The sequence below is a fragment of the Myxine glutinosa genome, chromosome 1 (assembly GCF_964187855.1).
Source record: "Myxine glutinosa chromosome 1, kmMyxGlut1.1, whole genome shotgun sequence".
In the NCBI taxonomy this organism is placed as follows: Eukaryota; Metazoa; Chordata; class Myxini; order Myxiniformes; family Myxinidae; genus Myxine; species Myxine glutinosa.
Window position 1 is genome coordinate 7,140,222 of NC_136261.1, and position 16,010 is coordinate 7,156,231.

General features: G+C 47.4%; 1 protein-coding gene across 1 annotated transcript; it reads left to right on the forward strand.

Annotated features, from left to right (window-relative positions):
- The first annotated feature begins 5,152 nt into the window (after positions 1–5,152).
- CHPT1 (choline phosphotransferase 1) lies at positions 5,153–14,709 on the forward strand. Its single transcript, XM_068106909.2, has 8 exons — positions 5,153–5,644; positions 9,810–9,957; positions 10,197–10,338; positions 10,661–10,745; positions 10,896–11,027; positions 11,597–11,755; positions 13,765–13,890; positions 14,167–14,709. The coding sequence occupies exons 1-8, from the start codon at positions 5,414–5,416 to the stop codon at positions 14,299–14,301; spliced, it is 1,158 nt and encodes a 385-aa protein (XP_067963010.1). The 5' UTR covers positions 5,153–5,413; the 3' UTR covers positions 14,302–14,709.
- Positions 14,710–16,010: the final 1,301 nt, after the last annotated feature.

The window sequence follows — 16,010 nt, forward strand, 5'->3', positions numbered from 1 at the left end:
AATATAACCCTGTGCCCAGAGCCCACTGCCTCAGTTATGAGATGAGCGCAGTGCAAGAGTTACGAGTTATGAGTCAGGGTCCTCCGTTGAGTTACGAGAGTGAAAGCGCTGAGTTACGAGTTATGAGTTCGGAGCGCTCAGTTTGACGGCAGATGAGTTGCGCAGCCCATGAGAAGAGTTACGAATCGGAGTTGTGGGGATACACGTGTGAGATTGCGTTGTGTCGAGTCATATTGGAGGAACTGAATAACTCCGTGGATACGAACTTGCCCTGCTTCCTGTGCTCCACGCAGTATTAATCGCGGCTGTAAGGAGAGACCCGCGCCGGGCCACAGACGCGCACATTTCCTTCTGCCTGCTTTTGCCGATATACGCGCCACGAGGATTTTCCCACCTGCCTTCGCCGGGATACGTGCTGTGACCGCCAGAGGGCCACGCTAGGTGAGCTGTTCCTGGAGCGACCGAAGCAGGCGCGTTCGGCGTGCGAACATTCTTCCTCCAGCTCCCTGTGTGTGTAAGTGGGCCCATTGTCTGTGGAAAATAAGTAAGACTGATTACGACTGCCCTGTGTCTATTCTTCTACCGAATCATTGTACATTGTGTAAATAATAATTAAATCGTGTTCTTCCTTTGATTCGACCGTCTTGTGTTTTCCATCATTGGCTTAGCATGGTACGAATTACATCGCTCTGATCGGGTTCAATAGCAAGGTAACAGCACGGGTCACGTGGTACGCCATCTGCTCAGGTGTACTCAATTACGCGTGGTTCGTGCGAGACGCGATCCCTGCTTCCGCTGCGGCGTGGTTACTCAAGGTACGTGCGAAATTGTCACGAGACCCTTTTCCACGTCTGCCCGGAAGTGGCAACTCAGTCTCGTGGTTTCGAAGACCCAAGGAGAAAAAGGGGCTTAATCTCCCCCTTTGTAAGGGAACAGGCTTCGGAAAACCGCAACAATATATATATATATATATATATATATATATATATATATATATATATATATATATATATATATATATATATATATATATATATATATACACAAAGAATTAAGTTAAGCACCCCCCCCGTTTTTTTACAACCTCGCACATTACAAGTTTGTTGTCGTCAAAACAGTGTAATATACCCATGATATTGCTATATTTTCTGGAGAAGTGATATTATGGTCACATAAAAACATAACAATCATGCCGTTTTCAATATTTTATTCTGAATAATTTAAGGTGAAATTTTTTGGGAATTTTAGGCATATTTTCACCTCAATTTAAGTATGGAGCTATAGGTCCATCACAGACAGTGTGGATGACGTTTATGTTTTCTAACGTACAGTCATTGTTCTGAGAAGACCTCTAGCGATCTTTGCGTCAATAACGTGTGTAGGACCCACGTGATCGGATCACTGACTCAACCAATCACTTTTTTTCACTTTGATCACTCAATTTCATCAATGGATAATTGCTAATGTCATACCAATCATTATTTGATCTCACATACCTTAGAATATATGCCAATGTATACATATACACAAAGAATATATATTAGGGGGTGCTTACCTTAATTCGTTGTGTAGGGGTGCTTAACTTAATTCTTTGTGTATATATTGTTACGGTTTCTGTGCGACCCTCCTGCCCTTACCAAGGGGAGATTAAGCCCCTTGTTCTTCTTGTTGGGTCGGCACAACCGAGAGACTTGAATCGCCCCTCCCGGGCAAACACAGGGTAGGGTTCCGGGACGATGTTCGCACGTGCCTAAGTACCTGCGCCGCCGCGAAAGTGGGGAATCAAGCCTCGCACGAGCCACGCATAATTTGAGTACACCGAGCGGATTGCATACCACGTGGTCCGTGCAGTTACCTTTGGTATTGGAACCCGATTGGAGCGGTTTTATTCATACCACGCTTAGTCAATGATGGAAAACACGAAAGCGGTAGAATCAAAGGAAGAACACAGGTTTAATTATTATTCACACTAGTATGTACAAGGCGAAGAGACACAGAGCAGTCTTATACAGTCTTAAGTTAACCCCAGACACGGGCCCGATCACACTAACAGGGGAAATGAAGGTAGGATGATGTTCACGCGCTGACTTGGTCGTCCAGGAACGGCTCCGACCGGCGTGGCTCTCCCCGGTCACAGCACGTCCGTCAATGAAGGCAAGCAGGCGGTGGGAGGGATCCTTGCAGCGCGTCTCTCAAACAAAGGGCAGAGCAGGCAGGCGGGAGGGAAATGTACGCGTCTCTCGCCAGGCTTGGCGGTTTTCCACAGCGCGATTAATTACCGGCGCGCTCTCACTCACGTAACCCAATAGGGGCTCTGCCTCAAGCTCAACCGAGCATTTAAGTTGTAAGAGCGCCTTATAACTCGGTTCATGTGCATCTTCTCTAAGAGCTCATTCAACAAGCGCCTCTCCGCAGAACTCCACTCTCACAAGCGCCTCTCCCACCAGAACTCAACTTGGTTCAGCTCACCTCTTCGCAGAACTCAACTCTCACAAGCGCCTCTCCCACCCAAACGGCACTCTCACAAGCGCCTCTCTCCCCAGAACTGCGGTGGGGGCTTCGCACAACGGGTTATATGGCCAACCCCCTTAGCTCTCTCGAATGTTGTTCTAACCACGCCTTGTGACGCAGTGCCGCAGCCACTCCCTTCGAGCCCTGATTGGCGGCTCGCTCTTACCGTCGGCTTCTCCTCCGCCCTCCTTCGGTCTTGCCTCGATTTGTCAGGCCTGCCTCGTGTTAATTTGCGCCAAATACCAAAGGCGGCATAAGGCGGCATAAGGCAAGAAAGGACCTAACTCTCATTATTCTACTCAACGCAAAACTAACACAGGAAAAGGACTATGCTTACACATACTAAGAAATAACTGAACTATTGCGAGGCTACGTGTTGTAGTGTGACTAAACTATGAGGGGGAAATTAACCTTTATTGTACAAACTCAAAACCGCAACAATATATATAAGAAATGGACAGAGCGGGGATAGACAAAGAAGGCTTATTGGAGTGGCTAAGAAGAGGTAAGGTCAACGGGGACGGAGAACAAATCATAATAAATGCCCAAGACCAAGGACACCACAACAATGGATTTAAGTTTGAGAAGATGGCGGGACTGAGACAATTGAACAGGTATAGGTTCTGCAAGGCAGAAACAGCACGAGTCACCTCCTATCGGGATTTAAAAAACAAAACATGTGAGAGCAGCTGTACAGCCAAAGTCACAACAAGGTATGTAGAGTAATCCATTGGCACATCTCCAGAAATTTCAATATCCCAGTTCATGAAAGACATAATGCTCACGTACAAACTGATGATCCTATTCAGTGTGAACATTGAAAACAAAGCATTGCGCCCGGACGGACTACTCAGGGACAAAAAGGAAAAGACAGCATTGCTGGTTGAAGGAAAAGGGAAATCAGTACCCAGAGATTTTGGTCTAAATAATCATGGACGCACACACGCACACACATACGGACACACATAACCACACACACGGACGCACAAGGACACACACACACATACATACGTACACACATACACACACACATACATACACAGCTCACAGGGATAAGCTGGGATAATGATCGGGCCCTTGTACCAAAGGGGAATATGATCCTCATTGGGAGTCAAATAGCGCTCCTTCCTTCTTTCACTTCTTTCCTTCCTTCCTTCCTTCTTTCTTTCCTTACTTCGTTTTGTTTCATCAGGATGAAGACAACTGCACTGCATTTGCGCGGAGGCGAGGAACAGTGCTGATGGAACCAAATTGTGCAAATATCTCCAAATGTCCAAATCCTGGATAAATGTACATGAAGAGGTGTTGAGGGGGGGGGGGGGGGGGGGGAAGGGGGGAAAGCGAAAGAGCAAGAAATGAAATGAATAAGGAAAAGCTGAATTGGAAACCCAATGGTAAATAGAACGGCAGGCAGTAGAGAGTACACCTCCACCTGGCTGGACAGTTCATTAAGCCGGGCATCCCGTCTGCCGGCATCAGTTGGTGATCATTAATGATTCCACGGTGTCCTTCGCAAAGAGTAGGCGAGCTATCGCCGGCATCCTGAAAGAATTACAAATCCCTACCCTTACCTACAAGGGGCACTGCATCAGCGGCACAGCTGCACCTACGGTGAACGATATTACCCATCGCCATGTGCTGAAAATGAAAGAAGAAGAAACGTTGTAAGAGCAGATCACAGGTGGGAGATGACAGGTTAACAGCAGTGACGGTGGAGATCAATACAATAGTCAATAGGTAGCTCGAGGAGTCGATGAAGGTAACTCGGAAGGTGGAGGGAAGGATCGATGAGTTGAACATATAATTGGGAACATTTAATTTCAATGACAATGTGAGAAAGCGGAATATTTGGCGTGACAAAGCTGAGGGTATCTTCCTGCGGTGCAATGACAAGGATGACGTCACCAAGTCGACGTGCGACGTCATCTTTGTCTCCCCAAAAGAGATTTTGCTCCTTGCGTTAAATTACTGTTTATTTTTCCTCAGGAATCAATGAACTTATAGGAATTCATCCTTATAGGAATTGATTTATCTTTTAATGGAATTAAAGCAAATATTTAATCGTTAATCATGTGATTCGATCGGAGAATTCATCCTGCTGATTGCGTCATTTCAGGGGCGTGGCTATACTACACCGGCAACGCCCATTTGGGGCGGGACGTCACGGTCACTTGGACCACCAACACACAATGACCTACCACGAACGAAATACACAGCAGGTGCACCAGGTAATCCTTGATGGAGTACCTTGCGACGTGATTGACACCCTGCATGCGAAACACCTGTGGGGTTACACTTTGTCGTCAGGTCGGGAATCGAACCCACATGAGACGGCTGAGGCGAATTTGCGAAATGACAGAAAATGTTTTGTGTTTTTATTAAACACATTTTAAGTGTTTTGTTTATTTTTATGTTGATTCTTCACTCTTCAGTGCAAATTTCGTTAAGTGAAATAGATAGTGACGCACAAGTAATGGAGGTGTACCGAAAAGTAATTTAAGCGAGGATGTGGTCCTGTTTTATTTAGCTTTTACTTTTTGTGTGTGATCGTTATGCAATAATAATGGAAGACAACGATACGAACAATGGATTAGTCCTTCCACAGGGTACGTACCGATCGTGGTAAACCTTAAATACCGTTAAGCAAAGCGAGACGAGGCGTCATTAGCCACGCGGCAATTCCACAGGTCTGTTTGGTCCGAAGCTTAAGATTTTCTCTAATCGTTTCGTCTTCTTCCTCTTCTTATTGGGGTCTGTCCATCTGTTTCGCTGAGTTTCCCATAACTTCCCCTCATCGCTCATCCGCTTCGGCTTTTCTATTTCACGCTATCGGCTCCAAAGCGTTCCGTTTCGGTACCCTCCCCATTACCTGGTACCCTCTACTTCGTGTGTCCTTCGCACGATGCTCGTCTCGGCTCCACTTACAGCGCAACAGCTTAAGCGCCTCAAAGAGCAGCGTCAGGGCCCCGCCGGGGTCTCTCTCCTGGAGCCCATAATGCGCCGCTGGTGGCACTTCCTGCTCGAGCTCATCCCGCCCTGGGTCGCCGCCAATTCCATCACTCTCGCCGGTCTGATGTGCAACGTCCTCTCGACCCTGTGTCTGCTGATTCACTGTCCAGGGGCCACTGAGAAGGTCTGGACAGGATCGAAACAACAACGCGTGTCTTGTGAATATGAACCCATGTACCTGTCCGCTCCGTGTCCGCGACCTTGGGTAGCCCCCCTCCCCCTGGGTAGCTCCCCCTCTCCCTGGGTAGCTCCCCCTCTCCCTGGGTAGCCCCCATCCCCCTGGGTAGCCCCCCTCCCCCTGGGTAGCGCCCCCTCCCCCTGGGTAGCTCCCCCTCTCCCTGGGTAGCTCCCCCTCTCCCTGGGTAGCTCCCCCTCTCCCTGGATAGCCCCCCTCCCCCTGAGTAGCCCCCCTCCCCCTGGGTAGCCCCCTCCCCCTGGGTAGCCCCCCTCCCCCTGGGCAGCCCCCATCACCCTGGGTAGCCCCTCCTCCCACTGGGTAGCCCCTCCTCCCACTGGGTAGCCCCCCCTCACGCTGGGTAGCCCCTCTTCCCCCTGGGTAGCCCCTCCCCCTGGGTAGCCCCCCTCCTCCTCTACCTCCCTGTCCGGGGCTCTGACCGCATACAGATATAATGCCCTCCTCTTCTTGTATGCGACAACATATAATGCCCTCCACTTCTTGTATGCGACAACATATAATGCCCTCTTCTTGTCTGCGACAACATATAATGCCCTCTTCTTGTCTGCGACAACATATAATGCCCTCTTCTTGTCTGCGACAACATATAATGCCGCCTCGTTGTCTGCAACACCATATAATGCCCCCTCGTTGTCTGCAACACCATATAATGCCTCTCCTTGTCTGCAACACCATATAATGCCTCTCTTTGTCTGCAACACAATATAATGCCTCCTTGTCTGCAACACCATATAATGCCTCTCCTTGTCTGCAACACCATAAACTGCCCCCCTTCTTGTCTGCATCACCATATAATGCCCCTCTCCTTGTCTGCAACACCATATAATGCCCCCTCATAGTCTGCAACACCATATAATGCCCTCCCCTTGTCTGCAACACCATATAATGCCTCCACCTTGTCTGCAACACCATATAATGCTCCCCTCCTTGTCTGCAACACCATAAAATGCCTCCTCCTTGTCTGCAACACCATATAATGCCTCCTTGTCTGCAACACCATAAAATGCCTCCTTGTCTGCAACACCATATAATGCCTCCTCCTTGTCTGCAACACCATATAATGCCCCTTCATTGTCTGCAATACCATATAATGCCCTCCCCTTGTCTGCAACACCATATAATGCCTCCTTGTCTGCAACACCATATAATGCTCCTCTCCTTGTCTGCAACACCATATAATGTTCCCCTCCTTGTCTGCAGCACCATATAATGCTCCTCTCCTTGTCTGCAACACCATATAATGTTCCCCTCCTTGTCTGCAACACCATATAATGCCCTCCTTGTCTGCAACACCATATAATGCCCTCTCCTTGTCTGCAACACCATATAATTCCCTCTCCTTGTCTGCAACACCATATAATGCCTCTCCTTGTCTGCAACACCATATAATGCCTCTCCTTGTCTGCAACACCATATAATGCCTCTCCTTGTCTGCAACACCATATAATGCCTCTCCTTGTCTGCAACACCATAAACTGCCCCCCTTCTTGTCTGCATCACCATATAATGCCCCTCTCCTTGTCTGCAACACCATATAATGCCCCCTCATAGTCTGCAACACCATATAATGCCCTCCCCTTGTCTGCAACACCATATAATGCCTCCACCTTGTCTGCAACACCATATAATGCTCCCCTCCTTGTCTGCAACACCATAAAATGCCTCCTCCTTGTCTGCAACACCATATAATGCCTCCTTGTCTGCAACACCATAAAATGCCTCCTTGTCTGCAACACCATATAATGCCTCCTTGTCTGCAACACCATATAATGCCTCCTCCTTGTCTGCAACACCATAAAATGCCTCCTTGTCTGCAACACCATATAATGCCCCTTCATTGTCTGCAACACCATATAATGCCCTCTCCTTGTCTGCAACACCATATAATTCCCTCTCCTTGTCTGCAACACCATATAATGCGTCTCCTTGTCTGCAACACTATATAATGCCCCCGTCCTTGTCTGGAACACCATATAATGCCCCCCTCCTTGTCTGCAACACCATATAATGTCCTTTCCTTGTCTGAAACACCATATAATGCTCTCTCCTTGTCTACAACACCAAATAATGCCTTCTCCTTGTCTGCAACACCATATAATGCCCTCCTTGTCTGCAACACCATATAATGCCCCTCTCCTTGTCTGCAACACTATATAATGCTCCTCTCCTTGTCTGCAGCAATATATAATGCCGCTCTCCTTGTCTGCAACACCATAGAATGCCTCTCCTTGTCTGCAAAACCATATAATGCCCTCCTTGTCTGCAACACCATATAATGCCCTCTCCTTGTCTGCAACACCATGTAATACCCTCTCCTTGTCTGCAACACCATATAATGCCCTCCTGTTGTCTGCAACACCATATAATGCCCTCCTCCTTGTCTGCAACACCATAGAATGCCCCCCTCCTTGTCTGCAACACCATACAATTCCCCCTCCTTGTCTGCAACACCATATAATGCCCTCCTGTTGTCTGCAACACCATATAATGCTCCCCTCCTTGTCTGCAACACCATATAATGCTCCCCTCCTTGTCTGCAACACCATAAAATGCCTCCTCCTTGTCTGCAACACCAGATAATGCCTCCTCCTTGTCTGCAACACCATATAATGCCCCCTCATTGTCTGCAACACCATATAATGCCCTCCCCTTGTCTGCAACACCATATAATGCCTCCTTGTCTGCAACACCATATAATGCTCCTCTCCTTGTCTGCAACACCATATAATGTTCCCCTCCTTGTCTGCTACATATAATGTTCCCCTCCTTGTCTGCAGCACCATATAATGCTCCCCTCCTTGTCTGCAACACCATATAATGCTCCCCTCCTTGTCTGCAACACCATATACTGCCCCCCTCCTTGTCTGCAACACAATAGAATGCCTCTCCTTGTCTGCAACACCATATAATGCCTTCTTGTCTGCAACACCATATAATGCCCCCCTCCTTGTCTGCAACACCATATAATGCCCTCTTCTTGTCTGCAACACCATATAATGCCTCTCCTTGTCTGCAACACCATATAATGCCCTCTCCTTGTCTGCAACACCATATAATGCCCTCTCCTTGTCTGCAACACCATGTAATGCCCTCTCCTTGTCTGCAACACCATATAATGCCCCCCTCCTTGTCTGCAACACCATATAATGCCCCCTTCTTGTCTGCAACATTGTATAATGCCCCCGTCCTTGTCTGGAACACCATATAATGCCCCCCTCCTTGTCTGCAACACCATATAATGTCCTTTCCTTGTCTGAAACACCATATAATGCTCTCTCCTTGTCTACAACACCAAATAATGCCTTCTCCTTGTCTGCAACACCATATAATGCCCTCCTTGTCTGCAACACCATATAATGCCCCTCTCCTTGTCTGCAACACTATATAATGCTCCTCTCCTTGTCTGCAGCAATATATAATGCCGCTCTCCTTGTCTGCAACACCATATAATGCCCCTCCTTGTCTGTGACACCATGTAACACTCCATCCTCATCTTGATCTCATGTAATGCCCCTTGTCCATGGTCCTATATAAAATACCCCATTCCATCCTCTCATATAATTCCCCTTTCCCTCCTCCCCCTTCCGTTTCTGGGATCCCATATAACACCCGCTCTTTGTCCGTAACATCATATAACATCTCTTTGTCTGCCACCCCATATAACCCACCCCCCTCTTTGTCTGCCACCCCATATAACCCTCCCTCCTCTGTCTGCCACCCCATATAACCCTCTCCCCTCTTTATCTGCCACCCCATATCAACCCCCTCCCCTCTGTCTCTCCCTCCATATAACCCACCCCCCTCTTTGTCTGCCACCCCATATAACCCTCCCTCCTCTGTCTGCCACCCCATATAACCCTCTCCCCTCTTTATCTGCCACCCCATATCAACCCCCTCCCCTCTGTCTCTCCCTCCATATAACCCTCTCCCCTCTTTATCTGCCACCCCATATCAACCCCCTCCCCTCTGTCTCTCCCTCCATATAACCCACCCCCCTCTTTGTCTCCCACCCTATATAATGCTCGTGGGCAAATGTAAGCCCCTCCCCTCCCTGTTTGTGTTGACCTCTGATTGATTTCTCCCGTTCGTGTAGGCCCCATCCTGGGTTCACGCTCTCTGCGCGTTCTCGGTATTCATGTACCAGAGTCTGGATGCAGTGGATGGTCTCCAGGCTCGCCGGACCGGCAGCAACTCCCCACTCGGCGAGTTCTTTGACCATGGCTGTGACTCCATCTCCACAGGTATAAGTACCGTTTGGATTTTTTGCGACCTGGTGCCAAAAAAGGCCAAACCGATTTGGTGTGACGTTTAAGTCCGATTGAACGTGTTTCGTCACCTGAGAACATCGGGAAATTGTTGCTTCTGTGCTCATTTCCACAGTTATTTTCTTTTGAATGTGAGTCGTTCCATCTTAAATTAACCTTCGGTGCTTTGAACGTTAAAACGAGGTTTTTTTCGGTTGTCCGCGTGTTCCATGCAGTGCTCGTGTCCGTATCGGTGTCCATATCCCTTCGCCTGGGTACGGACCCCAGCCTGCTGTTCTTCCTGTGTTTCGCTGCCATGTTCATGTTCTACAGCATACACTGGCAGACATACGTCACCGGCAGTCTCCGTGTGTCCTGGTAAGGTACTTTGATTTGATGTCAGACAATCGTCACCATGATCGACGACGATTGTCTTTGCGTGTGAGTGGGTTTATTTATTTATTTTTGAGCAGGAAAGGCTTTCGGGAATCGTTTGAATCTTTTCTTGGGAATCGTTGGTGCCGTTGCTTTAAAGGGCGGTTTGAAGCAGGCCTGGTTTGCATAATCTCCGTGCTAATTGAAGTTGCAACATGTAACCGAGTCGTCGAGCTCTGTTCACATCCCGTTGTCCCATCATGAGGCCGATTGCTCGTACGCGCCCTAAGATGCGTGTGCGTGCGCATGTGTGCGACTGTTCCAGCATAGACGCAACAGAAGTTCAGTTTGTCGTCATCATCATCTTCGCTCTTTCTGCCGTCGAGAACGGAGCTTTTTGGGAGGAAAAGGTTCGTCTCTTCTCGCTCTTCTTCACTTGCTTTGCTTTGTAATGCCAAATGCTATTTCGGCTTTTGTTTTTTATGAGCTGATGATGTTTGAGTGGTGCTGTCAATAAGATCGTCGTTTAGTGCTACACTCACCTATACCGTGAACTCTAGCTTCCTGTGCTGGAGCTCCCCATGAAGGCTCTGCCCGTGCTGCTGGAGCTCCTGGCCTGCTTCGTTGGTTGCATCGTTCACTTGCAGGTCATCTTCAGTGGCGGCATCGGCAGGAATGGATCCACGGTCGCTGTACGTTGTCTCGCACGTCCACCTCACCAGGTTTTCCATGAATCGTCTGAAATTGCTGGACATGCCATTTGTCGCTTTCCCATTGAGTTTTACAGAGCCTGGTGTTGGCTTAGCGGTTAGGGTTCCGGCTTGGGGATCCTCGGATCCTGGGTTTGAATCCCGGTCGATGCCTGAATTAACGCCAGGTGGGTTGACTCACCCTGTCATCCTTCCGAGGTCGGCAAATTGAGTACCAGCTCACTGGTAATTCCCTGTGTGTTGCAAGAGGCGACTAAGAGGGTTGGCAGCAGGAAGGGCATCCGGCCGTAAAACATTGCTTCAAAAAAGGGACCACGGTGCCCAAAAAAGGGCAACCCCTGCTCTGCAGGGAAAAATGGCCTTTGAAGGTGGTTCCATGAGTGTGCATCGTGAGCGTAGACAACGTTTCATCCTTTAATTCCCTCCAGCCCAACGTGCTGAGATCAAAATCTGTACTTGCTCCAAATGTACTCTGTAGTAACCTTGACTCCTCCTGTCCCTGAGCTCCCTTCCTGACCATTCGCTCCTTCATCTTGCCCGCTGTGGTTTAGGGCACGAGTGTGATATCCCCGGTGCTGCACATCGGCACGGTGATCTCGCTTGCGGCCATGATTGCCTCCAAGTCTCCGAGCGATTTGTTCGAGCAGAACCTCTGCCTCTACGTTCTCACATTCGGCTTTTCTGCTGCCAAGATCACCAACAAGTTGGTGGTGCGTTATCCGGTCTACAGGGTGGCCTGAAAGTCGCTTTATCCCTCCCCATTAAAGGCGTCATTCTTAAACTATTTTAATATCCAGGTTTTATTGTGCAGGATGTACTTGCATTAACGAATCGGACATTGTATCTGCATGTGCTCCACCATAGTCCTCCACTTGGACATCTTGTGTCCCATTTTGGGAGTTACTTAGAACGAATGCTTTCCTGGGAGGAGGTAAAGCGACATTCAGGTCACCCTGTGTGTACAGCATCTTCACACCACACTCGGTCAATGTATCCAATATCTGTCTTATTACCTTCACCACCGCAGGTGTTTTCACCCGTCTGTCTGTGAGCAGGACATCTCAAGTTGTAGACAGATTTGGACCAAGTTTGGTGGACAGATTGGGTGTGTGACGAGGACTAACCGATTACATTTTGGTGAAGATCCAGATCCGGATACGAGAATCTTTTTGTGATTTTTCACTATTGAGAGATGGGGCCAAAAACGATTTATAGCACGATATCTCAAAAAGTTGTGGACGAGTTATGACGAAACTTGGTGGATGAGTTGGTTAGGTGACAAGAACGACTTGATTAGGTTTTGTTTCAGGTCTGAATCCGACCTATTGGTCGGATACAAACCATAAACTGTTCAGCCTGGCGGAGGTATGCTCTCTACCGAGTGCCAATCCAGTAGAAATTATTAAAAAATTAAAAGTTGAAATGTCTTGTCAATAAGTATTCAACCCCTTTGCTATGACACTCCAAATTGAGCTCAGGTGCATCCAATTTCCTTTGATCATCCTTGATGTCTCCAACTTGAATAGAGTCCACCTGTGGCCAATTCAATTGATTGTACATGATTTAGAAAGAAACACACCTTTCTATATAAGGTTCCACAGTTGACGGTGCATGTCAGAGCAGATACTCTACGAGGAAGTCCAAGGAACTGTCCGTAGAACTCCAAGATAGAATTGTGAGGATGCCTAGTTCTGGGGAAGGGTATACAACAATTTCTGGTGTTGAAAGTTCCCAAGGGCACAGTGAGCTCCATCATTAGAAAATGGAAAGAATATGGAATTACCCAGACTCTTCTTAGAACTGGCCGTCCGGGCAAGAAGGACCTTGGTCAGGGAGGTGACCAAGAACTCATTGACCACTCTGACAGAACTACAGAGTTCGTTGGCTGAGATGGACAACAGCCTCTGCAGCACTTCACAAATATCGGCTTAATGGGAGAGTGGCCAGGCGGAAGCCACTCCTGAGAAAAAGACACACGACAGCACACCTGGAGTTTGCGAAAAGGCACGTGAAAGACTCAGAGCATGAGGCAAAAAATTCTGTGGTTTGATGAGACGAAAATTGAACTCTTTGTCCTGAATACAAAGCACTACGTCTGGTGGAAACCGAGCACAGGTCATCACTGATCTAACACCATCTGTGAAGCATGGTGGTGGCAGCATCATGCTATGGGGATGCTTTTCAATGGCAGGGACTGGGAGACATGTGAGGAGGGAGGGAACAATTAATGGAGTTAAAGACAGGCAAATCCTTGAGGATAACCTGCTTCAGAGTGGAAAAGACCTTGGATTGTGGCGAAGATTTACGTTCCAACAGAAAAATGACCCCAAGTATACAGCCAAAGCAACAATGGAATGGCTTCAGAACAAGAATGTGAAAGTCCTTGAGTGGTCCAGACAAAGCCAGACTTTAATCCGATTGAGAATCTGTGGAAACACTTGAAGATTGCTGTTCACCGACGCTCCTCATCCAACTTGACCTAGCTTGACAAATATAAGGAAGAATGGGAGAAACTCCCCAAATAGACATATCAAAGCTGATACAGACATATCAAAGCTGATACAGACATCCCCAAGAAGACTCGAAGCTGTAATCGCTTCCAAAGGCGCTTCTACAAAGTATCGATTCAGAGGGTTGAATACTTATTTAAATTAGATATTTGGACAGTGTCATGGTGCGTTGTGTGCTGCATGTGGTGATTCTATGCTTTGTGTAACAGGTGGCTCGCATGACGCGAAGCGAAATGTACCTTCTCGACACGGCGTTTCTTGGACCAGGCCTTCTCTTCCTTAACCAATACTTCAACAGCGTGCTCAGCGAGCATCTTCTGCTCTGGGTTGCATTGGTAAGTGGCTTTGTACATACATATTGTACAACATGGGGTGGGGGCAGGGGTGAGTGTTGGCAAATTGAGAAAAGCAATGGAACGAGGGAAAAGGGAAGGTAGTTGTGGTAGGTGGTAATCTGCATGTATGGTCGATGATTTGAGGGTGGTGGGAATTTGTGAATCAGTTAAATTCCACTCTTTTTGCAAACAAAGGGAAACTGGCCAAATTTTGGTATTGTATGCAGGTTCTGTATTTTTTATTTCTTTGTGTGTACGTGTGTACATCCTTATTAGGTGCTGTCAGCATGGGACCTCCTGCGATACAGTCTTGGCATTTGCCTTCAGATTTCATCCCATCGACACATCGTAATATTTAAGCCTGTCCCGACCGCCACCCGACCCACCATACCTCAGCGTAGACACAAGTGACGTGAAGGAAAGTTGTACACGTGTCTGGAAGTCATTGGTTCACCCACGGCCTATTCCGTGTCGGATGCAGCACAGAGTAACGCGCCGGATTCGAACCACGGCATTGCTTGATGGTTCGTGCCTCAAAGCACTTTGAAGCCGATCATGCTTCGAGCTTTTGAACCGCAACAAAGCTTTTGCTGAACCTCTCAGACCTCTAAGACGTGTACGAGGAGTTGCGGGCTGCGTACACGCTGCCGTGTTCGAGTACCGGGGCTGCTTCTGCCATGGCAATCCAAGTACTGGAGATGTGCCGAATGATGGGCGCTCGTGTCCCAGTGATTGGTTTCCGTTGCTTTTGTAAAATCTATCCCAGTCTTCCCTCAGATTTGCCACCGGAAACTTTTCAATAAAACATTTCTTCCTGTTGATTGCCTAAGTGCTGAGATTGGACACACGTGTACAACACGGTGTACTAATTTGTCTGTCTGCAATCTCACGCGTGTGGTGTGTACACGGTTATCGTGTGAGAACCATTGCTGTATGTAGGCCATGTTGGTCGCACCGTTCTTTCACATTTTCTTGCGTATAATGAACAATGTGTCATTACAAGGTATCCGTTTCCTGGTCCAAACACACCGTTTGGGGTGTGTGTTCTCGTTGTGCCATTTCCTCTGTATTTGCTTCCCGTTTTCAATACCGTGAAATGAATTCTTGGCAACTGTGAAAACGACCTACCTGAGCCATTCATCGATTGGACGAATGTCCTCAGACCAGTCGGCTCGCGTCGTGGGCAAAATAGATCTGAGGAAACGCCGAAAGCCGCCATCTTGTTTTCACTTGCACTCTTCGACCGGACATGACGAATCTTTCTCCTGGCATTGTGTAAACTTTTCATGTCATCAAAGGAGATTGGAAGGTATTTTGATTATTCCTTTTATTACACCTGTGTAACATGATGGATAAATACCTGTGTGTAACACGATACTACTCTTGTAGTAAAATAAGTTTCACACAAACTGTCCGAGTCATAACTGTGCTTGTAATTTGTGTAAATACACCTAAAATCCACGGAATACTTTGGGTATGACAAGAACCTTTCAAATGGAGAGGATTTAAGGGTCCTCCACATATTATGTATGCAATAATGATTCTATTTGCACCTGTACCTCAACGTTGTACAAGTTCAAATGATGAATCTACAAAAAACGTTTTTATTCACAAACTACATTACCGCTACGACTGATCTGTGCAGGTAAAGCATGACCTGCCATGTCTCCTTCACGTGACATGTCTCCTGATCCTGACTTTGATGCTGGTGTTACCTTTAAATCTTAACCAGGTATTGTGTGGAACGGTGTACACTTTGTATTCGTCGCCATTCTGTCAAACAAATTCAAGAAAACCAAGATGGCGACTCCACACGGTTACTGTGAGTTTAACAACAACCGGAATGGGAAGTGTGAGTGCTGCCGGTTAATGTCCACAACTACAAAGAAAGCAGAGAACGAATGATTGTTGTTGTGGAAGTTGTAATTTATTCATGCTACGAGATATTACCATGGACTCCAACAAGAACAAACGAATTGGTGTTTGAAGAAAAAAAAATCTTATGTTACAGCTTAATCTTGTTTAAACGAGCTGAATAATAAATTTAAGAAAACGAGCAATCGGAGATTGCAGACCCTCGCCAGGATCTGTTTTCAGTGGTTAAGGCTTTTGCCTTAAAA